This window comes from Rhamphochromis longiceps, linkage group LG22 (genome assembly GCF_057381845.1).
Source record: "Rhamphochromis longiceps isolate RC_006_pf linkage group LG22, R_longiceps_female_GT1.1, whole genome shotgun sequence".
In the NCBI taxonomy this organism is placed as follows: domain Eukaryota; kingdom Metazoa; phylum Chordata; class Actinopteri; order Cichliformes; family Cichlidae; genus Rhamphochromis; species Rhamphochromis longiceps.
In genome coordinates, this window is record NC_140577.1 from 25,821,667 (window position 1) to 25,847,291 (window position 25,625).

General features: G+C 40.6%; 1 protein-coding gene across 5 annotated transcripts; it reads right to left on the minus strand.

Annotated features, from left to right (window-relative positions):
- Positions 1-166: 166 nt before the first annotated feature.
- Positions 167-16,865, minus strand: LOC146644190 (uncharacterized). Of its 5 annotated transcripts, none has more exons than XM_085396463.1 (29): positions 16,619-16,864; positions 15,667-15,731; positions 15,517-15,582; positions 14,554-14,589; positions 14,199-14,264; positions 13,417-13,446; positions 12,746-12,814; positions 11,305-11,358; positions 9,629-9,670; positions 9,471-9,500; positions 8,674-8,730; positions 8,535-8,582; positions 8,345-8,389; positions 6,203-6,244; positions 5,979-6,014; positions 5,853-5,903; positions 5,537-5,653; positions 5,379-5,429; positions 5,140-5,166; positions 4,999-5,037; positions 3,693-3,743; positions 3,246-3,287; positions 3,131-3,163; positions 2,974-3,033; positions 2,656-2,721; positions 2,533-2,568; positions 1,728-1,763; positions 1,028-1,072; positions 168-553 (listed from the first exon to the last, which is right to left on the minus strand). In XM_085396463.1, exons 1-29 carry the CDS (start codon positions 16,627-16,629, stop codon positions 519-521), a joined length of 1,386 nt encoding a protein of 461 aa, XP_085252589.1. In that variant the 5' UTR covers positions 16,630-16,864; the 3' UTR covers positions 168-518. The 5 variants fall into 5 exon arrangements, with proteins under 5 accessions (XP_085252592.1, XP_085252589.1, XP_085252591.1 ...); XM_085396464.1 differs by having other exon boundaries at positions 170-553; positions 12,755-12,814; positions 16,619-16,862; XM_085396466.1 differs by lacking the exon at positions 5,979-6,014 and having other exon boundaries at positions 167-553; positions 16,619-16,865.
- Positions 16,866-25,625: the final 8,760 nt, after the last annotated feature.

Consider the following 25,625-nt stretch of genomic DNA (forward strand, 5'->3'; position numbering starts at 1 on the left):
GCTGTGTCAACTAGATGGACATCATGTGGCGTGGTGGTCCAGATAGCAGAAGAAATGGAGTCTAAGAAACCTGGGGTTGTTCTTATTTTCTTCAATCAGTGATGAATAATAAGATTTATTCAGAGCTCACAAAATCCAGGACGACAGTTTAGTCACCAGTTTGGGCAAAAGACAAATTCTCAGTTTTGATGTTCAACAAACACATTTATTACAGAATTTTTAAACCATGTTTTACAATGAACATGTCACTTCCTTTTTGTCATCAGATCAAATCTGAATCAGCACACTGTTGAGACTAATTTTCTTTACTTTCCCTCCATGATTCTCTAAGACAAAATAAATGTCTATAAACCGACATTTTTAAATATTAAAAAAACAAACAAACAAAAAAACACCTGCTGCCATTCACTGGAGGGGCCTACAGCTAGTGGGAGGGGTCAGATTTCATTGGCCGTGCTGATTGGTCGGTACACTGGAAACGGTAACGCAGGAAGCGAACTCGCGGTTTGATGTGGAAGTCAGCAGGTATCCTCCAGTTCCACATTTTCTGTACCTGAACGAGAAACTAAGATTCAGTGAAAAGCTTCACATGAGAACAATAAAAATAAAAACATTCCGAACAAACATATTAATTAACACACGTTTTCAACATGTTCCAGCATGTGTTTGCAAAGCTTCTCTGTTGCATGCTACAATAGACGGTTTAAATAATGGATCATATTTTGGATCATTTTTATACCCTCTGGTATGAGTTAAAACACATAATGAATTTATGTGGGGGTTTTTACTATCTGGATCTGGAGGGACAGATCTAACACATCCAGTACTGATGCTGCAGGGTTTTCATGACCCTGACATAAGGTTCTTTTAAATAAAAATCAGTTTCAGGGTTTGATGAACATTGAATACAAAGAAAGTGTAAACTAAACAGGAAACATCAGACTGCTCAGGACATCTTCAGTGATAGAGAAAATGTATTAAATGAAATATTGTAAAGATTCGAGTCAAGAGTGTGATGATAACAAACCTTCAGGACCCTGACCAGATGGGTTGTACTGTTCAGTAACTGAACCTGCAGAGAACAAGCAGAACCAAGAAAAGAGAAAGAACAAGCCTTCAGCACCTGATCTCATATCAGATACAAACAGCAAAATATCCTTTAACCAAAAAATGGGACCCCAAACCGCATCCAGCACACCTTTGAACCTTCTGGGGCACAGATGCAAAGGAGAAAGTACACTTGGAGGGAAGAATTCTCTTCATCCAATCTGCAATTTATTTATTTATTTATTTTTTTACAAAAATACTGATATTAACAACCAAAGAAGAAACTTATCTTAGCATTAACCCAGGCTTGAAAAGCTTAAGCCCCTCCCCCTGAAGAAACTATGCAATCATTAGTCAGTGGTCTGATATACTAGATGTTTTTACCCTGAGGATGACAAAGATTTCTTACTTATTACCTCTGATGCTTTTATACAAAAATCACAAATACAGAATCCCCCCAATGTGTGTGTTTTTAACTACTTGGTAAGATTACAATTCCCCGCTAGTACATAGAAGCCATGGAATACATGGAATTTTCCAATATGGTGGCAATGTGGAAAAGAGCATATGCAGTCTTAGTCCTCTAGAGGGCATAGGTTTCCACGTGACATACAGGCTCTGTCCGTATTTCAGGTATGTGTTCTAAACCTTTTAAAGCTGTGAACATTTTTAAGACTTACCAGCCATCTGTGTGTGATCTGTCACAGCTGGAGGACCTGCAAAAGAAAAAAACGACACACACATTGTGTATTCAGTGGGTGCTGACACACCCACAAAGAGACACAGACCTACAGCAGAATAAGAACAGACACTCTGAAACATGAACTCAATCCCAGTCAGTCACAAACACTAAACCTCACAACTTGATCTTCTCCTGCGTTTGAATGTGAGTTTATTAACGGGAATGAGCCAGAACCTCGTGATAGACCACATGACACTGATCTACACCTTTCTCAGCGGTGCTGCTTTGTTTCATGCTCACACTTTAAACTGCCGGATTTGTAAGAGTGTCTGTGCAGGTTCTCAGTCACCCAGGTCATCGTAATGGAAGGAGCTTGGAAAGAAAAGCGTCTGGACAGTGGGATACTCCCACTGGGTTTAAATCTGGGACTCTCCACAATTTGACCCTTAGAACTGAAGAAGCTTCTCGGATGAGAGGTGAAATGTCTTCAAGCAACTTAAAGAAGTCCAGATGCTTTTCTTTCCAAGCTCCTTAGACCTCACCCTTCAGAGGCGACAAAGGACATCTAGGGTTTTTTTTTTTAAACAGCATCAATAAGCAAAGATCAAAGAAATGATCAAAACATGATCAATAAACCTTTTTTTTTTTTTTAACTTCGATTACTTCGATTAATTGCAGGCTCCCTCTAAGTGTATAAAGAGCATGTTGCATACTTGGCTTTGTGACAACCCTTGTGAGTTAGGGCAAGTTGCTGGAATTGGACTGTTTTTTTTTTAGGTGGGAATAGGTATAGTAGAACTTACTAGAGTCGAGAAGCCTTCCTGTATGATCTGTTGCAACTGAAACACACAGAACATACATCTGACCTTTGACCTCTCACCTGTCTGTTAATTAACTGTTAGTATATTGAAGGGAGATGGACATACCTGTATCTGTCCCAGAGAAGTCTGCTGTCATGGTAACCAGATCTGTGTGAGGGTGAATGCCTGAAACTGAATAAAGCAGAGGAGAATCAGACAGGAAAATGTAAACCTAGATATACAGACAAATGTACAGACAGGTGTACAGAAGCAGACAGATGCAAAGGCTGACCTACAGAAAGACAGGCAGATGTACAGATAGATTTACAGTCAGGCAGACAGAAAGACAGATGTAGAGACAGACGGCCATACACAAAGATATGCACACAAATGCACAAAGAGAACCAGGGACAACTGTAAAGACAAATGTAAAGATATGTGTACCTGGGTTATGTGTCTGTGTGACATCGACAGACGCAGTTTGGATCATAATGGATGGAGACTCTGTAACACATGATCATGTGACAGAAAGTGGATAACCCCCCTCTCCCACACCGGATTATGAACCAATGAGCTTCATAGTCATAGTAAGTAGTAGTACCTGTGACATCATGCCCGAATCCAAGACCTGAAGCTAGAAATAACAGAACACAGAGCTTCATCCATTACTAACACTGTTTATCAGTAAACAGCTTTTTTTGATCTGTTCACCTCACCTGTGAGATTGACGTTAATCCTGGTTACTGACTCTGCACCACCTGATGACATCATCAGCACATTTTTATTTATCACATTATTTCACTGATCATTTAAAATACAATCCTGATTCCAGATTAACGACTGGATAAGGTGACTCGGGTGTGGTTTCCAGTTATTCTGCACTTTGGCTGTTATCCTGTACTTCCTGTACGCCTTGTCTTTGACTGAAAATTGTATAACTTAAAATGTGAGGCTATTTTTGTAAGAAGTGTTCAAACCATTTAAAGAGCTTCATGTTGAGCAGTACCACTCCCTGACCTGGTGACGTAAACATTACATACTCCGGACTTTTAGCTTCTTTTAGCTCATAATGTTAACAGTTTACTAGTCTAACGATGGAACAATGGAGACACTGAATTCCAACATATAATCTGGTATAAATAATTAGCTTGATTAGACTGTACCTGTGAGATCAGTATAAAGATCGCTGAAGGAAACCAGTTTTTCTGTCTCTGCTGCAGAAACACAAACAGCAAAGTTAAACTGCAGAAACAAATGTTGGCGATGAAGGTGGTGTGAGGAGTATCTAAGGGGGTGATCTGAGCCAGGAATCCTTCTGAACCCACTATCTGACTTTTCAACAAATGTCTTATGTTCACCTGTGTTCAAATGAAGAATCACTAAATTGATACAGAGGGCTTTTGCTTTTTGAAGATGAGGTAGTACTGTTGTTTTTTTCAGAACATGACCATTATCTTACACCAGGGCCAAGCTGAGAATCAGCACCTCCTTCTCTGAAGCCATGGTCCTCTGCGAGAAGATGGTGGATTACTCCCTCCGTGTTGCTGCTCCAAGTGAGGAAGTTAAGTATTTCAGGATCTTAATCTTGAGTGATGATTGAGATGGACCAGTGGATGAGTGCAATTGCAGTTCTCTTCCAAGTATCCTTATCACGGTAACGGGGGGGCATTCACACTTTAGCATCACCTATTAACTTAATCCCACTAATTGCATATCTTTGAACTGTGGGAAGAAGCGTGGGAAAAACATATAACCAGCCAAATGGTGGAGTCGAATGCAGGCAACAGTGCTAACCACCATACTACTGTGCTGCCCAGTAAGTAACATTCACAGATCATTTTCTGTGGAACAAGAGTCACGAGACCTTTGTTATTGATCAGATACAGCCAACACTACCACTTTTATGTAAACATACAGGGGAAACCCTGGGCTAATGTGACAGATAGTAAGTTTCATGTGAACGTTTATCCAGATCATAAATCTTATGGTAAGTGAATCCAGATAAGGGAAAGATACGTTCCTTCATAGCAACTGATCACAGTCAAGTAAGGCGGGTCTTTAATGTATTCTTTTGTTTTTCTTTTTTCCCCCCTTCACATATGACCTGTTGGAGTTTTTTCTTTTAAATTTTGCCTTTTGCAAACGCAGAGTGTATGAATAATGCCTGTTTCCGATTAAAGATGGGATTTTCTTCTTCCTTTTTTGGGGTCCTCTGTTCCATGATTCATTTATTTATGAAGAAAATCAAAGAGGTAATATATCTCATCTGGCCTGTGAGAGACTCTTAATTCTCAGGGAGGAACTGGAAGATACTGTTGAGGAGAATAATGTGTGGAGCTTAGCCTGCTGCTACCGTGAATGGGCAAATCATCGAGGTGGGTGACAGATGGATAGTCTGGTCTACTCAGGTGTGTTCTGTTGCAGATCTGAATGTTTTTATCGAAGTGAACTAAAATGGTGAACGTTTACCTCCATTTGTGTCTGTCAACAGGGTCTGTCGACCGTTTCCTAAACAACACAAAGTAAATTCAGAAAATCAAACAATAATTACATAGTTGAAGGTATTTTTATATGCAGTAAATTTAAGAGCATGAAGCTCTGAGGAATTACCATCAGTATCAGCTGAATCAGCTGCATCTGTGAGGACAAATACAGCACCAATATGAAATATGGTCAACAGATAATGAAGGATCGGGACTATTGATATTTTCCTTAGTTCAGGTGCCAGATAATGTGTCTTTTTTTAAATTTAAGTTTAGAAAAAAAAGAAACAACATTGAAAAGTCTACAGTGGAGCTGATGTAAAGTTTAAAACCTTTGGGATTACATTTATGCTAGTGTGAGATCACCTTTCTGGTCTCTGAGAGCTTCAATGTGCGTTGAGGATGAAGACACTGCCCCTGAAAAGGAAAAAGATGCTGTTTTACTTTACTAAATAAGAGATGAAGGAAAACTTCAGAGTAAAAGTTAATCTGGTTTTCAGAGTAAAAGTCTTTCCTCTCACAACCTGCAGAGTGGGAGGAGCCAGAGACAGAGCTGGGTAATGATTGGTCAGGTCCTGAACTCAGGAAAGTTTGATCTGGTCCTGGCTGATCAACGGTGGTATCAGAATGATGAACAAGATCTTCAATACCAGGAAACAGGAGGTAGGAAAGATTAACAAGCAAGGAAAGGAAACAGCAGAGATACAAACACAGATGCTGTGTTTGAACTGCCACTAGCAGCTACATAATGCTTTTGGCTGAATAAAAAATAATTGGACAGTTCAAAAACATCATGTGATATATTTGGATGACGTTAGTGGGGGAGGAGTCTGTACTCACCTGCAAGTGAGTTCAGACTGTTCTGATCTGCATGTGGAGTTGCTGTCACACCTGAACCAAAAGAAAAACATCAACCAGCGTGATTTGTCCAATTTCAGACATTATTAAATGAAGAGGAAGTCATACCTGAAGGCTCCAGGTGAGAGGGTGCTGTCATGTTACCTGTGATAATTCAGAAACAAAAAGCAAAACAATAATTAACACCAATATCAAACAATCAAAAAAGAACAAACAAACAACAACAACAGCAAACCCTAAATCACATCAGAGCCCTTTCCCCCAGCTTTAGTAGTCATGGTTAAGTTCACTAATCAAAGAATCACTTTAAGTGTTTCAGAAAGAAATCAAACCTGGGATGTTAACGTGACCATCTGGACCGAAAGCATCACCACCTAAAAACACAGAAACATTCCACTACAATAAAATACAGAATTATGTTTATTGTGTTTCTTCTTGGCTCAGACATCTGACAGGTATACTGCAAAACGACATTAATGGCTTTTTATCTGTGTCTTGTCTTTATATCTCATGAAAGAGGCTCTCTTTTCATATGAAAATATCACCTGATCAGCAAAATGTTATATTCAGAGTTTTGGTTTGAATCAACCACATTGTCACTGTTTATTTTTATTTATTTTTATTATTTCCAGCATGTTTTGAGTGTAATAGAGATTCTCTGCCATGGGAATATGTTTTATATGTGTGGTAAATCATACCATACTCACCAAATGAAGCACAAGCTGTGCACCACATTGTCACAAGAATGTGTTCATGTGATTATTTAGAAAATGTGTGAATATTGTTCTACTTGATTGTGATTTCCTGCTAAGTCTCATCGACGGCAAGAACACCTGTTCAACCAATCACATTCATTCACTCTGATCTGATTTCCATGTCTCCTTCATCAGGCTGTGGGACAGGAAGCCTTTTTTTTTTTTATATATATAATTGTTTATTTTATTTTCACTTGCTACACACGGGACAGACATGACTGGGGGAAAGAAAAGGGAGAATGAAAGAGAGGTAGGGGAAGAGCGAACAGCGGGGAAGAGGAACAGTGATAAAGGGCAAAAAACAAAACAAACAAAACAAACAGACAAAAAATACATATATCAAACAAGCAAAAAAAGGAGAGCAATATAAGCTACCTGCATTTAGCTACCTGCCAGAGAGCAGCAGGTAGCAGGAAGCCTTAATAGATCCAATTTTAGATCTCACAACTAAGGTGCAGCTGTCACCGAGATGTATTTTGTTTTTTTCTTTATAATTGGTCTTATTCTGATTTTAGTGTTTACTTGTGAGTGTGGTTCTGATTATATTTGCATGATTTTATTCTGATATTTGTATTGCATGTTTTTAGTGTTTTTTTTTTTTTTTTTGCATGCTATTGTTTTAATCCACTGTGGACTCTGGACAGTTAGCAAATAGCAGGCGTCTGTTGAGGTGTGGGTGTGGCCTATCAGCTGGGGAAAGGACTTGTTTAAAGAAAGTTGGCTGAGCAAGGGGAAGGGCCAGATATGACATGGCTATTAGCCAGGTCAGACGATGGTTCTGGCCAGTATGTTTATTTACAGGGCGAAGCAGCGAGCGAGAGACTCGAGTGCGGAGTGCAAGCTGGGTTGTGATGTGGGGTGCCCAGTGGAGGGATGAGGTGGTCCCCACTTCAGAAGAGGAATTCCTCTGTTTAACTTTTACATATAAGGAACATTGGTATTGGGTTGTAGGACAATTGAATTGCTGGACTGTGTGGGATTTTACTGTACAAAGAACATTTTATTGTAGTTTTAAGAATTGTTTTTATTTGTTCTTGGGGGATTTTAGGGTACCAAGAACATTTTATTGCATACGTTTTTTAGAATTTTGTTTGCTTTTATTCCTGCTTTCCACCTCCATGAATAAACTTTTTCTTGTTAGACTTGTAGTCTCTGTGCCCTGGGAATCTGATCCCCTTTTATTTAAAGAACTTCCTGTAACACAATTTGGCTCACCAGTTTTAGTGTCTACAGAAATAAACAGCAGCATTGACCATACTCATAGGTAAAATAATTAGCTGTCATTAAAATATTTTACTGCTCTGTGACATACATCCCCATCTTGCTCTATGTGATATTTTTATATTCTTCCTTGACGTTTTAATCATCATCATCATCATCATCATCTGATAATGTGTCACTCACAAATGACCATGATCTGTGAAATAACCCATTTTGTCTGAGGGTTCTCAGGGAGTGAAGCAGAGAGCCTGGCCTAACAAAGAAGACTAATAATCTGATAATCATTATCTCTGACTGGGGTTTAAGGTTTTATTGAGCCCGCTACTGCAGAGAAAGCCTGTTTGTGTTGAAACTCGCCACATCCCTCTGTGAGTCAGAGCTGGAGCAAAAGACCAAAAGAGTCAGTGTGTATCTGGAATGACCTCAGATTTTATCATCAAATCAAGCTTCAGATTTAAGAAAATTATTGGTTTGTAAAATGAGAGCAGCTGAACTTACCCATCATGCCAAGCAGGAAGTCATGGCTAGATGGCTCTATGGATCCTAAAGGAGAAAAAGTCAATGACAGCTGCTGAGAGATTCCTCCTTAAAGCCATAGAAGTGTTCTTTGCCTTTGTAGCACTTAAAAATCTGACTTGGATCTGATGAAGTAAAAGTGATGTCACAGACACCTCACCTGGACACTCACCTGTAAGACCCAGGTGAGAAACGTCACCCTGAAAGAATCCCACAGCATCTGGAAAAGAGAGTTGAACTTAATGTCTCTGAGCTTCTTAAAAAATAGGTTTCACCTGTCTCCCTTGTAGCCCCTCTCCATACCGCATTACCTGTCTGACTGCCAACTCCACCCCCTCCTCCTCCATTCAGGAGCTTCTGTCCATTACCTCGAAAAAACAAAACAAAACAAGAATTGATAATTTTTTGAAGAGATTGTAAGATCTTTCGTCTGGACTTCTTTAAGTTGCTTGAAGATGTTTCACCTCTCATCCGAGAAGCTTATTCTGTTCTAGAGTCAAATGGTGGAGAGTCCCAGGTTTAAGCCCTGTGGGTGTTTCCCCATGAGAGGGACAATGGCATCTAAAGGACAAAGGTCACTCTTTCAAAGATGCCAATGCCATCTATGTCCACTGTGAACGACCATCCTTGAACAGAGGCGGTGGGTTACGACACCAACTGTCTACCATCTATAATCCAGATCGCTTCCCAGACGCCTTAACGCCCACTCACGTCCTTGGCCATTTGACCTCAGGAAATCACATAATAGGATGGAGCTTGGTTTCACAATGAGCTCACCAAAAACCTTGGCTGATTGTGACCTACACCCGTTTTCACACCTTGGTTCGTGTGATTAGGTAGAGGATCAATAGGGGGTCTGTTGTCCTTCTTGGGGGGACACTCCCACAGGGCTTAAATCTGGGGCTCTCCACCATTTGACCCAAGAACTGAAGAAGCTTCTCGGATGAGAGGTGAAACCTCTTCAAGGAAACTTAAAGAAGTCCAGATGCTTTTCTTTCCAAGCTCCTTAGACTACAATGAACTGAGAATCTTCACAGACATATTGAAAGGTCTTCAACTCAATGATCTATTGACTGGTCTCTGTTTGAGGGATTTGAAAGCTACTTACTGTTGGTCTCTGAGCCAGCTCCTGCAGAACCTGCAGACAAAGACCAGGTTTAAAGATGTGAAGCTTTCTATGCTAAAGGGCTCGTACAGTCAGCTGTTGTGCTGAGCTTAATGAATCAATAATTCTCAAAATGCCAGCAGAGTAATAATTGGACTTACCATTTGTTTCTGTGTGAGATAAAGCAGAGGAATGCTTGTCTCCTTAAAACACAGAAATCATCGATTAACACACCTTCTCATTTAATGGACTATCTTTATTTTTTACTATTTTTGCCTTGTAGATACATACTGAAGACATCAAATATGTGAAGCAAGACATATGGAATTATTAAGCAAAGAAAAAAATGATAAATAACTCTAAATATGTCTTATAGTTTAGATTCCTTTGCTTTGTTGACAGTGCTGCAAACCCTTGGCCTTCTCTCAGTGAGCTTCATGAGTAGTCACCTGATATGGGTTTCACTTCACAGGTGTGCCTCGTCAGGGTTTATTTGTGGCATTTATTGCCTTCTTAATGGGGTTGGGACATTCATGTTATGCAGCACCTCAGATAAATGCCCACAGTTCCAGAAGCAGACACATCTCTACATCAACTGTTCAGAGGAGACTGTACAAATGAGGTCTTTATGGTCAACAAGCTGCTAAGAAACCACTACTAAGGAAAAGCAACAAGCAGAAAAGATTTGTTTCAGGTCATGAAACACAAGGAATGGACATCAGATGTGTAGAAATCTGCTTTCCTTTGATGAGTCCAAATTTTAGATCTTTAGTTCCACCCGCTGTGAAAGGATGCTCTCTACTACTACTACATGGTTACCACCATGAAGGAAGAGGTGTGATGGTGTGGTGGTGAACCGACCAAAATGACTCCAAGACCGCAGCAACGACTCATTCAAGAGGTCATAAGACCCCAGAACAACTTTCAAAGAACTTCAGGCTTCACGTGCCACAGTTAAGGTTCATGACTCTACAAGACGGGGAAAAAAGAGAGTTCCGAGATGATAACCTCTGCTCACAAATACTGTGGATTAATGAGACAAAAGTTGAACCTTTTGGAAAGGTGTATGTCCAGTACATCTGGCATAAAAGTAACAGAATTTCAGAGAATGAACATCACGCCAACAGTAAAATATGATGCCGGTATGGTGATGGTCTGGGACTGCTTACTGCCTCAGGACCTGGAAGACTTGCTGTGGTAAATGGAACAATGAATTCAGCTGTCTACCAAAACGACCTGAAGGAGGATGTCTGGCCATCTGCTTGTGATCTCAAGCCGAAGTGCAGTTGGGTTCTGCAGCAGGATAATGATCCAAAACACACCAGCAAATCCACCTCTGAATGGCTTAAGAAAAATAAAGCGAAGAGTTTAGAGGGGCCTAGTCAAATTTCTGACCTGAATCTGGTTGAGATGAGGGGTGACCTTAAAAAGGTGGTTCAGGCTTGAAAACCCTTCACTGTGGGTGAATTACAACAATTCTGCAAAGATGAGAGGGAAGTCCTCCACAGCATTTATTTCCAGTTATCGCAAACACTAGACTGCAGTTATTACTGCTTAGGTTTTTCCAACCAGTTATTAGGTTTAGGGGGTAATCACTTTTTCACACAGAGCCACATAGGCTTGGATTTGTTTCCCCCTAATGATAAACACCTTAATTCTTGTGTTTACGTTTTTGTAATGTCATGATGCCATTTGATGATGATTTCAGTGTTTTGACATGAAGTTTTGTTCCATCCAAATGCATACAGGTCGCATATAGTTATTGACTGCACCCTGTTTGTTCTTCAAAATAAAAGTCCACATATCTGCCATTTTTTAAAAAGCCCAGGCTGTTTACCTGCAGAATGGATCAAAGCTGTGGAAACATCAGAGATCTCAGCTGCTGCAGAACCTGTAACAACAGGAGCAGTTTTAGCTTCTAAATACAAAAAAAGTAAAATGGTCAGATGTTCAAAGCCCTTACAGACCGTGCAATGAACTTATGTCTTGAGCACAGGAAGCATTGTCTAACACTTCCATGTGAGAATGTTTCCAGTAATGGTGGCCAAGTGTGTATCAGAGCAAGACAAAGAGATCCTGGCCATGAATTCTGAGTAGAAAAAAACAACTGGTGTTGCAATATTAGTATTGAAAAATCCCAACACAGGATTGTAGAGAACCACTGATGGTGAGTACAGCCCAATTACATTCTGGATGATGGTGAAATGGTGTGGCCAGCCATGCGATTGGATTGTGGGAGATCTCTGAAGGGCTGAGTCAAGCTATTCCTTGGGATTCAGATGTTTTATTAGTCCTATCCGGGTAGTAGATGGGTAGTTGTGCTTTAAAGCACTGCTTTGAAGGGACACACACGTCCTTACAGGCACTGCTTTTTGGGTCACAAGGAACGTTAAAAGACAATTCAGACTGGACTTCTGTCATTCTACAACAGGAAGACTTTATTTTGTTTTATTAATTTCATTTAATTTCATTTCTCCTTTTATTTTGTTTGTTTTACACCTATGAAGAGCAGGTGTTATTTTCCAGGTTGTGTGACTGTGTACTGTGTATTGTTTATGAGCTTTCCTAAGGTAACAAGTTCCCAGTTGTTCACTTCAGTGATGACTTTTTTCCTGAGACCCTAAAATCAAAACCTCCTTCCAAACCTACGTAGATATTTGGAGTCTGTGTTGAAATTGATATTGCAGTACAATAAGAGGTGGCTGTAGCTCAGGAGATAGAGCAGGTCACCTACTAATAGGGAGCTTGGTCGTTTGAGCCTTGTCTGATCCAGTCTGCATGCAAATACAGGCCAAAGACATTTGCCAAGATATTAACCCCACTTGAGAGCAACCAAGAGTATAAATATGTGTGAATGTTAGATAGAAACACTTACATAGGAATAGCATAAGTAAAAAGTGCTTATGAGAATGGATGAATGGGACAAGTTGTAGAACCTGCTTTGTGCTCAGAGTAGAAAAACGCTATAGAATCCATCTAATCTTTACTGGTCCTGAGTAGAGGCACTACACTGTATTGATGTAGCAAAATGACTGGATAGTTCAACCGTTGTAAAGAGGTTGGAGTGTAACATGTCTCTTAAAAGTATTAAATTGCCACACAGATTTCTGTGCGATCCTTTAAGTAGGGAGTGTTTCCACTGATGAGACTGTAACCTAACAAAAGTCAGAGAAGTGATCAGAGCAGAGTGACTGAAATCTGATTACCATTCAAATCAAACATTTTACTGTCTAAGATGTTCATATTTGTCATCGCGTTTCTCTCTGGATGAGATTCACCTGGTTTACCTGCTGAGCTTCCGGCTGTTCCTTCATGTGTTCTTCCCCCTGCTGTTTGACCACTGGAAGCTGAAAATAAACATCATTTTTAAACAAGTATATTTGCTCACAGACCGTAGAGTTAGAATGGAAGTAGAATAGAAGGCAGAGCCTTCTGCTTTCAGGCCCCTCTTCTGTGAAACCAGCAACCAGTTTGGATTCAGGAGACAGACACCCTGTCTATTTTTAAGATTAGGCTTAAAACTTTCCTCTTTGATAATGGAAATAGTCAGTTGAGCCTGACTGCTAGTTATGTTATAATAGCCTCAGATTGCTGGGGGCTTCCCATGATGCAGTTTCTGGGATTTGACGTTGAGTGTTTTTTCTAATGATAACTGTCAGGGTGTACAGCAGGCTCTGAGAAAAACAGTAAACCGTCATGAATTTTCAACTCTTACTTATTTTGTTTCGTGAACCTTAGTTTAACAACTAAATGTCAGAGAAGCTCTGTTTTCTATGACTACACAAGGTCCCAAAGCCAAAAGCCTAACACAGAACACAGAAATATCAGTAATATTTCAATCAAATAAGAGAATGTCTCTCAATAAAGTTGGGATAGACTCTGATAAGCTATCAGCATTCTGTACTTTTCTCTAACATCTTCAAGAAACTATACATTTAGCTGAACTTACCACTTAGATCCTGAATGTCAGAGGAGACACCTGCAGAGAAAATACACCTGAGTCAAACCATGCATGTCACCAAAAACTCATCTTCATGTTTTCTTGCTGAAAAACACATTTATAATCTTTACTTCCATAAAAAAGAAGCACGATTTTATCATAAAACATTTACATTTCTTCCTCAATATTCGGTTGTGTGAAATACAAAAACTAAATATTATTTTTCAGTACTTTCTAACATAATGGTGATTTCATATTTCTTTTAAAAATGAACAGTCTGGGAGCGCTAGTTTGGCTCAATGCATGGAGCGGGCAACCACATGCCATACTACTGAGAGCTGGCCTGGGTTTGAGTCCGACCCGCGGCCACATGCCTTCTTCCTTCTCTCTCTGCTCCTGCCTTCCTGTCTTCTCTTCACTGTGTTTATCAAATAAAGCTAAAAAATGAACAGGCAGTAGATTATTACAGTTAGCTGAAATTAGACTGTACACAGCTACATATGAATATAAGAAACACAAACTAAGAGTTTTAGTCTCTCAAAGACTGCAGAGACTTCACTTCTTGTGTTTAGTAACATATTTGCTACTTTTGCTTTTGCAGAGTTTGTCCTGTACGTGATGCCGTGGTTCTGGACATCCTGCAGTAACCTGAGGAGCTCAGGAAGTGGACTAGACCCATTCAGGGTAATCCTGGTCTGAAAAGCAGCCAGTTAATCTGGATTAAACCTGAGACCAGTTGGAACAAACAAAAAAACTATTCAGGAAGGAAAAACCTGATCAGGTCTACTCACCTGAACCCCCAGCAGCCCCCACTGCCACCACCGTTGCCGTGGTGGTCCGCTGCCCACCAAATGCTCCTGCAGGAGGGGGAGGAGCAAACTGTCAGGTGTTCGGCATGAATGAAGCTTGTGTTTCCAGATATTATTATAAACCTAAAGGCATCATTTGAGCTTCATTCTGTGACACATTTAGATAAGACTGAAAAACATATATTACACACAGATTTTTAAAGAGATGTTTATAAGGTTCTCACGTCACGTTCATTTAAACAACAGTCTGATGTTTGAACTTTTCATTTCTTTGTGTTTATGCAGGTTTATAAGATAATACTACAGGGCAAAGGTCACAGTGTGTTTTGCCTCTCACCCTCAATCTTATCTTGACTCTTGGAGTCATCATCATCTGGAAAGAGAAGACATCCAACATTTATGTCTAATTAGAAGTTTTAAACAAATGTCACACTTCTCTGTTTTAGTGTCTTTTTATTTCTGCTCTGACTTTTGACCTCTGACTCCTTCTACCTTTCCCCTATGCGCGTATGTCACCTAGCTTAGCATTAACACATGTGCTGCACTCACTGCTTCACGAAGATTTATGATTTCTAATATTTCATTTACTGGACAGAGGCCACGCATCCTACAGGAGTTACACTGAAATTAATTCAGTCAAACACAAACAAATTAACAATAAACAAAGAAAACCTATATTATCTTGACCCGGATGTAGTGATTTGTGTCAGTAAAAACATTTTAGTACACAAATGAGAGATAGGTGATGTTCTGAGGACTGAGTACTGTGAAAAAGCTGTTGGATTTTGTCATTTTTCCCTCAAAAACAGCAAACACCACCTTCTCCAAACCTTCACTGTCAGCCCTACAGTCTCACACCCACTCTACTTTGAACAGGGACCCGAAGAGGGGTCATTGAGAATGTCTCACACACATTTACTCACCCAAACAAACCCCAAGAACCAACACCAGGTAATATTTGGCAAACACTGATTACCTAAGGTTATGTCATGGTTATATAGTGTTTCATTAATAAAGAAAGAATCTCACTGCCTGAAGAGTTATTTTAAAAAGCTTTGTGACTGAAATGTGTGACATGTTTGTGTCTTTATGATAAGTTTAAACCGGTTTGAAAAGATCACAGACGATGATGCTGTTGTTCACTCTGAGGTTTGTGTGAGGGTCAGGTTCCATTCGTGTGACCTCAGTTTGGTTTCATTTTGTCATCAGTATAAACTCTGAGTTTATGCTTCATGAACAATTTGACACGAATCTGCTTTTCACGATAAAAGCTGGCTTCTCTCACACACACAAGGCCTACCCTCCTCCTCCTCGGACACCTCCCCCTCCTCTGTGGCCTCAACCTCCACCTCCTCCAGCTCCTTCTCTGGAAGACACACAGAAAGTCTTCTCTCCAAACAGAAATAATAAAATGAAATAAGATACAAAACATAGCTTCTCTTTTTTTTACCCTCCAAGGGAGCGGTAGAAACTGCTGTTGTCAAAAAGACGGCCATGGACATGATCAATAGATTTCTGTTGTGACAGAGGAGATTAATCAGTACTGACCAACACTGTCAGAATCAGCCTCACATACACTCATCAATAAGATACAGGGACAATACAATAATCAGCACCAATAAACCTCATCAATGATCATTAGTAATGAGTTCATTTCTGCTGAAATCAATCAATACACAAACCGCTGTCAATATAATCAATACCATCACCACGTGGAATGAGGATGGCTGAACTCTGATTGGATCAAAAAACAAGAAACTTTTTTAGTGATCTGATTGGACAAATGAGCTGACAGTCAAAAACAGTCAGTAATAATCTGCATCCAGTCAGGATGAAGTAATACCAATGATTTCATGAAGCACAGCAGAACTGCAAAAGTACTAAAGTATTACAACACCGACATGCAGCAGTGTTTGTTGTATAGTGCAGTTATAGTAGCACTAGCACAAGTCATATGAGTAACAGCAGTCTTCACAGTATAAAGTGTATTATTATTAGTAGTTGTAATAGTAGACTATTAATACTACTGCAGTAAAAATGCGGTGGTATTATTAGTGTTAGCAGTATAATGGTTGTGGCAATAGAAGCAGTTTAAAATGCAGTAGCATTAGTAGTTTTATCAATGTTAAGTGCATTATTATTATTATTATTAATATTATTAATACTATTGTTAGTAGCAGTAGTATCAAAAGTATATAGTGCAGTAGAAACAGTTTTGGTAGTACAAGCACAGGAGGATAACAGTATAACAAGAATAAAATGAAGGAGTAGTCATCAATAGCTTTGTGTAGAGCAGTATTATTATTTTAAAATGCAGTAATATTAGTAGTATCACTCATGCTGGTATCTTTAGCAGTACATAGAGTAACATTTGTAGTAATAGTAGTATTGCAAATACTCACGCTGGCAGCATGTTGCTGTGTGACAGGTGTGTGCTGAGCTAAAGAGACGCACCTGAAGAGCTGCAGCTCCTCCTTCAACCACTCGTATTTATACTCAGACAGGAAGGGAGGGGCTGCTCATGCTATCTATGAAAATACTGCAAATACGACTGAGACTAAAACTACTAGATCATGTACTGGTTCTTATATGAATGTTACTTTCCTGGTCCTCACTGGCCCTGAAATCCATCCCATTTTGCACTGGAGTAGGGTTCAACAGCAGGTGACCCATCCTAACCAGGTGATGTTCAGGTCTGCCCCTGGAGGTTACCTTAGATTAGACAGGTAGAAATTGTTGCTAACTTCCAGTCAAACATATTGATTACACAATCAAGTGAAAACAAGTGAACTGTAACTACTGTGACTCATGTGACCTGCTGGTCACCTGTTACCTGCAAAACCCACCTTCAAATCACTCCACTACATCTCAGGCTTGTTAGTTACTCTGAAGTCTGTGTTTGTGTTAACTGGCAGCTATAATGAGCCAATCAGAGCTTTGTAGGCAGGGTTAAGAGCAGGAATGACATCATCCAGGGACACACGTCTGATCTGGGAGGATGTGTCATTCAATTTCGGATTCAATTATGAGTAGCTCAAAAAAAATTACGACTAGCTCTGACATCATGTAGGAATCAAAAGCTGATTGGCCAAACCAGCTAACTTCACCGTGACGCATAATGAACCATTCATCCATCCATTTTCCTCCACATATTCAACTCATGGTGAACCAAAAAAAATTGTTATGAAGGGGGCTTCCACCCTGTCAATGTGTCACAAGGACGACAGAGATTCTGTCGTTAGTGTCTGTGCTTATTGCATCGTAATCATTATTACACAGGAAACTCCTCTGTTAAAGTGGAGCAGTAAAAACATGCCATGAACTGGATTTTCAGCCTATTGTGGTCATGAACGCAAAACAATAAATTAAAGACATTAAACGGCTTTAAAAAGTCAGGGACCAATGTGCATGTCAAATCATTTTGAAGCAGCTGTGTTTTCTGTTTGTTTTCTATGTACAAATAAAAAAATGATAAAACTTTCCACAACTATAGACACTTTATAAAACCTTAAAGGCCATATAACCTTCAACCCCCCTTCTCCCAGGGTTTCAGCTTTCAACTCTAATTAATTTCTTGGTTAAAACAGACTTGTATTGTTGGACTGAAAGATGAGAGTGGTCTCTCTGCTGCCAAGCTGAGCTGAGACCCCAGCTGACCTGCAGTCTTACAGTTTTTCACCACCTCTAAGACACTTTTCAGAAACCATCCACTCTGTTCTTAAAACTGAACACAAATACAGATTTTGTATTCTGATTCTGAACACAATAGCTTTATCTGTTTTTAAGATCATACAGCCCCCTTTGATTCAAGGCAGAAATGCAGCAGACAAAAAAAGTTTAAAAAGCGAGGTTCAATCTGGTCTCCTCTGTGAGCCCAGCTGTAGAGGAAGTCCCTTTTAATGCAGATTTCTGGAAAAAAGCGGTATTAGTTTTTCACCGATGATAAGACACATTCTTAGAAATCTTTATACAAATAATATCAGATTTATGAAAGCACATTAAAAACAAAATCTCCTCAAACAAAGAAGCCATCAGCTCAAGCCATACAGAGTCTGTGAGAAACAGACAGACAGTTCTTAAACTGATTTTATATCACTGCATGTTGTTGTCCACAGCATGTCTTTTGTTTTTTCTTCCTCTCCCCCAACTGGTTGTGGGAGATGGCTGCCCCTCCATAGCCTGCTGGAAGTATTTTTTTCTGTTAAAAGGGCATTTTTTTCTTCCCACTGTCGCCAAAGTGCTTCGTATTAGGGGATCTTATGACTGTTGGGTTGACCTGAGCTTCATCTGAATGACTGAGCCCCTGTCGTCACCACCAAGCCTCAGCCCAGACAAACAGAGCCAATGGCTACACCATCACAGACCAGTACCTTGTCCATATCACTGCACTTGCCACATGATCTACTTGTTAGTCTCCCGACCCTAAGTTCCTTAAAGTCCTTCAACTGGGGCAGCAAATAATGCCCGACCTAGATTTGGGCATTATCAGGTTTTTCTACAACCAATTACTATAGGAAAAAATCAGAGACAAGCTCCTGTGGAGACTCTCCACCATGTAGTTATCCCCAGAAATCCTGTTCATAAAAGTTGTGAGCACACATAGTGGTGGCGTTTCAGTTTCTTCATTTTTTTCTCTATAGAAGTTAGCTTTGTGTTGATGAACACTGTTGGATGATGAAGGAATGCAAGATCTGAAAGTCACATTGCATTTCCTAAGTCACATATAGGCGTACTAAAAATTCTCTAATACCCTGTGTATTTTTAGACATAACTGTTCCCCATGTTTACATGGATTTTATTATAATATTTGTTCTTCTGATGTGTGCCTATGTCCAGAAGAGTGCATTATAACCACTGAACAGTTAGTCTTGTGTTGAAGAGTACCGACCCTGAAGTAGGAGCTACTCCACAAACAGGGTCTCTGGAAATTACTAGTTCCTACCATGCAGACAAAAAAAAAAGGGGGGGGGGGGGAACTTCCTGTAAGTCTTATAAGGTCTTGTTCCTCCCATCCAAACAAGCCTATATGAACTATAAGGCTACAGGGGCTCCCTTCTTGGCGCAGAGCACAGCTTTGACCTAACCTTTGATCCTTCCTCACAGGGACCTCTGCAGACCTGTTCACAGAGCATGTCGGAGGAGACAGTGGATGGTGGAAACTGTGGACTATATGAACACTGAAAACCTATCGCTGCAGGGAGGATGTAGGAGTTACCCATCTTCTTTAATGAATCTCATGCACGACGGCCACAGAAACTCTTTACACAACCTTTGCAATCCTTGGATTACTGGAGACAGATATAATTAAAATGCCTGCTACATGTCCCATTACTGTTCTTGATCTTTTCATCTTCTCTCTCCCCCCTCTTCATTTTCTTTCTCTTGTTTCCATACATGAACAGCTTCAACCGTCTGCCACTCCTGCTACTTTTTGACTGAGAAGAGTCTCAATTTAAAAAGAAGAAGAAGAAGAAGAAGAAGAAGAAGGAAGAAATACATTTAAGGTTTTGAAGATAAATATTTCAGTTGTAGAGCTCATGAACTTCAAACAACATGTTTTCCAAACTGGACTCTGAGTCGCTAACTTACAAGATGATACTGGTCCTGATGGAATCTGATAGTCATAATGTGAATAACCTGCTGAGAGATAAGAACTGGATGGATTTCTGTCTGAAATGCTGGAGATCAACTTTCATTTAGAAAGAGAGTAGTTTGTTTTTTCATCTTCTCAGCTTGAAGTCTCTTTCTGTGTTCAGGCTCAGAGGATGTATAGAAAGGAGGCTTTATTGAAGCGATACAGAGCTGCAGAGAAAAGCTGCCAACATTCCTTCGAACTACATCTGTGACCTTCTCCTCCTCCTCCTGTGAAACTGACTCCATTCATTTATTTTTTGTGTGCATGAACACAGCAAGACAGTACAAACAAGCCTCATTCTGAAAATGTTGCAGGAAACAGACATCACATCGCCTTATCCTGAAGTGACATAAAGCTGTAACAGTGTAAACTGCTCCCACCTTGTGGACAAATGACTTCTCGAGCCTGAAAACTAAAATTCTGAATAAAAGCAGCAGGACATCTGCAGCTCTTCTAACACTTTCCCACTGAAACATGGAACAACTGGGTCTGCACAATGAAGATATTTGGTAGAGGTCACCGGCAATCCTCTCACATCATGTTTTGCCTTAGTTTCTCTGATTGGGTTCACATTCTGCCAGCCCAAATTCAGGGAATAAAGATAAATATATTAATAATAAAACAGTGGGAAAAGTTAAATTGATCCACAGAGGATCTACTTGTTTAATAATCTGCAAAATTTTTATTTAAACGTTCGATTTTGGGATATTTTGCTTCAGTGTATCAAAGTTTTTAAAGGTTCATCCATTTTTTGGATTCTAGGGTCATGGTGGGTGGTACCTGTCCCAGCTGTGATAGGGTGAAAGGTGGGGTACACCTGCATAGGCATTGGACTATGACAGGGGTTTCTGTGAAAAAATATTATTATTATTGTGACTACTATTAATATTTATCATGAAAATCAAATGTATCGGTATTTAAATACTTTTAATAAACTTTAATAAGTCTTCACAAGCTTTTTCTCCTGTCTGCAGTGACATTAAGCAGCTTTGAACTAATACAAGCTCAGCACAAGCAATACTCACTAGAACACACTAGAACACACTAGAACATATTAGGACTAGGGTTCTATTGAATCCATGATTTCATTTTTACACATTTTTGTGCATAATGCATAAAAACAAAGCTGACCTCCTACTTCATGGGAGGTGTGAGCATCACAGCAGATGCCTTTGTGTCAAAGTAACTAAGGATAAAACACAGAAAAACATGAAGGAGATTTTCCTGGCCTGGCTTTTTATAACCATCTTAAAAGTAGAACAAAAAGGGAAGAAAACTGCGAATCAGCATACGAACATTACCTGATGCTGCTGAAATGAAGCAGGGCCAAGTTAAAGAGGTTTTATTAGAGAGATAGTAAGCATTTTGCAATTTGGCAAGATTTGTAAAAGTTTAAATTTCTTCAGGATTGAACAGCAGATCATTTATGAAAAAACAAACAAACAGAGGCTGACAGCACTATACACAACGGTAGACGGTGCGTAACAAGCAAGCTAATAATGCAGAAAACTGAGATTTTTAGTACAAGAGAAGGAAAATGAAGTACAGAAAGAGCTGTGTAGGAAGTGTGATTTTATTGTGGTGGAAGCAAGAATACCAAAGTAAGAGGGAATGATCTGTTTTAACTGTTTGACGGTTGTTGAAATAGTTTTGTGAGCTTTAACCTGAGATTAACCTGTGTTTGTGGCAAAATATATCTATATTTAAAAATGGATTCAGCCTTTAATGAATTAATATCACATTATTCAAACTAAAATCAATTTGAATCTTGGAAATCAATTTTACAAACCCAACTTTAACTAGGGGACATAGAAGAGTTTATTATAACTTATTATATGTTAATAAGGAACACAGAATTATTGTGTGGTCCAGAGAGTTTCTGATAAAAAAACAACAACAAAAACAAGCAGGAAATGCAATTGCTGTGTTACTGTGCGTTTTCTCATTGTCTCTCTCTCTCTCTCTCTCTCTCTCTCACACACACACACACACACACACACACACACACACACACACACACACACACGAAGTTTATTTCCAAATCACAGTGAAAATGTGTTCCACAGAAATATGCATACAGTTAAAAAAATAAATTAAAGCAAAATAATGAAGAAGGAAATAGGACAACACTGAGAGGACGTTAAAGAAAAGCTGGTGTGTACAGGCAGGCGTTTAAAGGTTGTGGACTGAACTGACTGAACTGATTTAAAGTGAGAGGAACCTCCGATACAGAGTCGGAGATGAAACGAAACTTTCCCTCCACCTTTGTTTTAATTCTGAACTGTGAAGCCTGTCAAAGTGGCTGACTCCTTGGTCTGTTGGATGCAGAAGAAGGGGTTAAAAGTCACATCGGAGCAGGTATCGCATAGGTACAGCAACATGACAGAGCTGAAGCTGTAGTTTATCTCCTGAGTCTGAGTCAATGTGACAGAACCCAATGACCTTCTGTGCTTTTATTTTGAAGTGAGCTTCCTGTTGTCTGTGGGAATCAGGGCAGAACAAGACTTTGAATCCATCTGCTGTAGGACATCCTGAAACTAGAACCAACTTGGAGCTGGGCTGGACTCTGGGATCAGGTCCAGAAGAGGAATTAGGGGCACTTTAAGCTATAGTCTAGGTCCAGCTTGGTTCTGAATGACTGGAGCTCACCTGCACCTTTGATCCTCATGTCTGACTGAAACTAAGAGCTGTGGGACCATCGAGCAACAGGAAGCCGGTGAGACCGCAGAAACTCCACAGCCAAAGTTTCCATCTGTGACCAACAACGATGCACTCCACCATGCGGGTCAAACTGATCTTCATCACACATACTTATCATCAGTGTGAACACTCAAAACCTACACACACACACACACACACACACACACACACACACACACACACACACACACACACACACACACACACACACACACACACACACACACACACACACAGGTGTGGCAGGATCTATTGAATTGCCCCCTGCTGTTGGCCTCTGTCCTGACCCCATTAACCAATCACAGGTTGAAACAAACACCCTTTATCTGGCAGGAAATGCCCCCCTACCCCTCTCTTCTTCTTTGGTATGTGCGACTCCTCTTAGGACCTGCAGGTCACCTTTCATTCATCATCACAAAGAAACTTCATCTCAGGAATCAGTGTTCCACACCAGTAAGCCTGACTTTTCCGTCACCCACACACCTCGCCAGGCTGTCTTAAAATGTCAGTATCCACAGGCCTCACTGCTGCAAATAGGAAATAAATAAACAGAGACTACCAGGTGAGACAGACAAAATGCAGCTTCAGAAACAGGTGAAACCAAAACATGATACAAGGTGAAACAGATGGAAGTGAGCAAGCTCCCATACTACGAGGTCCCACAGAGCCAAAGTCTCTTTCTGTTTTCTAGATTTAGAACGGTCACATGAAGCTGGTTATCAACTCATCAAGTTAACCCAGGATTTAACCTTTATGTTTACAAGAAGGGATGGGGCTGGCACCGTCAGAGGCTTGTACTACAAAGAAGGGCTTCATCTTATCCAGCTAACTTCAGGTTTAACCCTGGATTCTCTGCGCTGTGAAGGTGGTCCATTCTTACCTGGGTGTATCGCCATGGTAACTTATGCTGTCAAATTAGAGATCAATACAAATTTGTTCTTTGATTATATTTTTTTCTACTGGCAGCAAACAATTTTACAACAATTTTATATTGTTTTATACTAAAACACTGCACCCGCTGACCTCATATGAAATCTGTACTAAGTTTGAATTCTATTTTAAGATTTAATCTTTATTCTCAGACAATAAACAGCAGTGAGTCTGCAGCTGAGAGGAAAAGAACCGAGACTTTCAGGAGCAAGCTATGGGTTGGGCTGCGCACAGGAAGCTTTGTTTCTATGAATAAATTTTCACAAAAAAGTCTCACAGCTCTAATGTGCAGCAATCACCTCAGCAGCATGTTTAGTCTGCTTTATTTATTTGTATCACTTTGTGCCACAAATCACCAGTCATTATACTTTAGGGCTATAACAGCAGCATATAAAGGTATGGTAGAGGGTGTGAATAGTGTTGAGGTGCTGCAGAGAGCAGCCTGAGGAATGTGGCCATGCAGCTAACTCCGGTCTGACTGCTCAATCCCAGCCACAGGAAATTCCTTACAAGTCAGTAAAGGTGATATCAAACTGTTTCCGTGCAGAAGATTTAACAACAGTTAAGCTAAGACCTTACTGATGGTTCCTGTGGCTTACAGCTAGAGGAGACGGGGATCGATCCCCCAACCTTCCCACCGGTGGCGCTGCTGTGCTAACCAGCTAGCAGGTGTGTTCACTTACATCTTCAACGAGTCCCTGGCGAAGTCTGTGGTCCCCACATGCTTCAAAAGATCCACCATCATCCCTGTGCCCAAGAACAGCAAACCCTCATCCCTGAACGATTACCGGCCAGTTGCACTGACCTCGGTAGTAATGAAGGTGTTTGAGAGGCTGCTGAAGAACATCATCTCCTCCTCCATCCCAGACACCACAGATCCGCTGCAGTTCGCCTACAGATCCAACAGATCCACAGAGGATGCCATCGCCCACGTCCTACACACCACTCTGAGCCACGTGGACAAGAAACAGGGTAACTATGTGCGAATGCTGTTTGTTGATTACAGTTCAGCGTTTAACACAATAGTGCCCTGCAGACTGTTCACAAAGCTGAGGGATCTGGGACTTAACAGCCGTCTGTGTGCATGGGTGTTGGACTTCCTCACTGGCAGAACTCAGGTGGTGAGGGTGGGCAGGTGCTTCTCCAACAGCATCACCATCAACACAGGAGCACCTCAGGGATGTGTCCTCTCGCCACTGCTCTACTCCCTCTACACTTCAGACTGTGTGGCCACCCATGGCTCCAACACCATTGTGAAGTTTGCTGACGACACAGTGATGTTGTGTGCCATCTCCAACAACGATGAGACGGCCTACATGGATGAAGTGAAGAATCTGGCATCATGGTGCCAGGACAACCACCTCCAGCTGAACGTCAGCAAGACCAAGGAGCTGGTGGTGGACTTCAGAAGGGGTCAGCACAGAGACTACAAGCCCATTATCATCAATGGAGCTCCAGTGGAGAGGGTGCAGTCCTTCAAGTATCTTGGTGTCCACATCTCCTCAGACCTGACATGGGCTGCCCACATTCAGGTCCAGACCAAAAAGGCTAGGCAGCGCCTGTATCACCTACGACAACTGAGGAAGTTCAGGGTCTCTCCAAAGATCCTCAGGATTTTCTATACAGGCGCTGTGGAGAGCATCCTCACACAGAACATGACATCGTGGTTCAGGAACAGCTGTGTGAAGGACCAAAAAGCTCTCCAGAGAGTGATCCGTACAGCAGAACGCTGCTGCAGGATTGCTCTCCCCCCGCTTCAGGACACCTACACCAGGAGATGCCGAACTAGAGCAGCGCAGATACTGAAGGACCCGTCCCATCCTGGCAACAAACTGTTCCAACTTCTGCAATCTGGTAGAAGGTTCCGCATCTTCCGGGCAAGGACAGAGAGACTCAAGAGGAGCTTCTATCCCCAAGCCATCCGTGCCCTAAACACACACACCCGCCCTCTCACATCATCTATAATTGACTGAGACACGACTCTCTTCCAGACACTAAACCAAGGCACAATGTACATTTCAATTCCTTTAATTTTAAATATGTTTATATTGTCTATCCTGTAAAATAGTCAGATGTCTATTCATATTAATGTACAGAATTCACCTGCTTGCTGCTACTACTGCACATTCACCCAATGTATATAC

Excerpts from the sequence above, each read along its gene's own strand:
- LOC146644190 (XM_085396463.1), bottom strand. Across the intron at positions 3,034-3,130 it reads ATTCGGGCATGATGTCACAG|AGTCTCCATCCATTATGATC; the intron begins GTACTACTACTT and ends CATGTGTTACAG. Across the intron at positions 1,073-1,727 it reads AGATCACACACAGATGGCTG|GTTCAGTTACTGAACAGTAC; the intron begins GTAAGTCTTAAA and ends TGTTCTCTGCAG.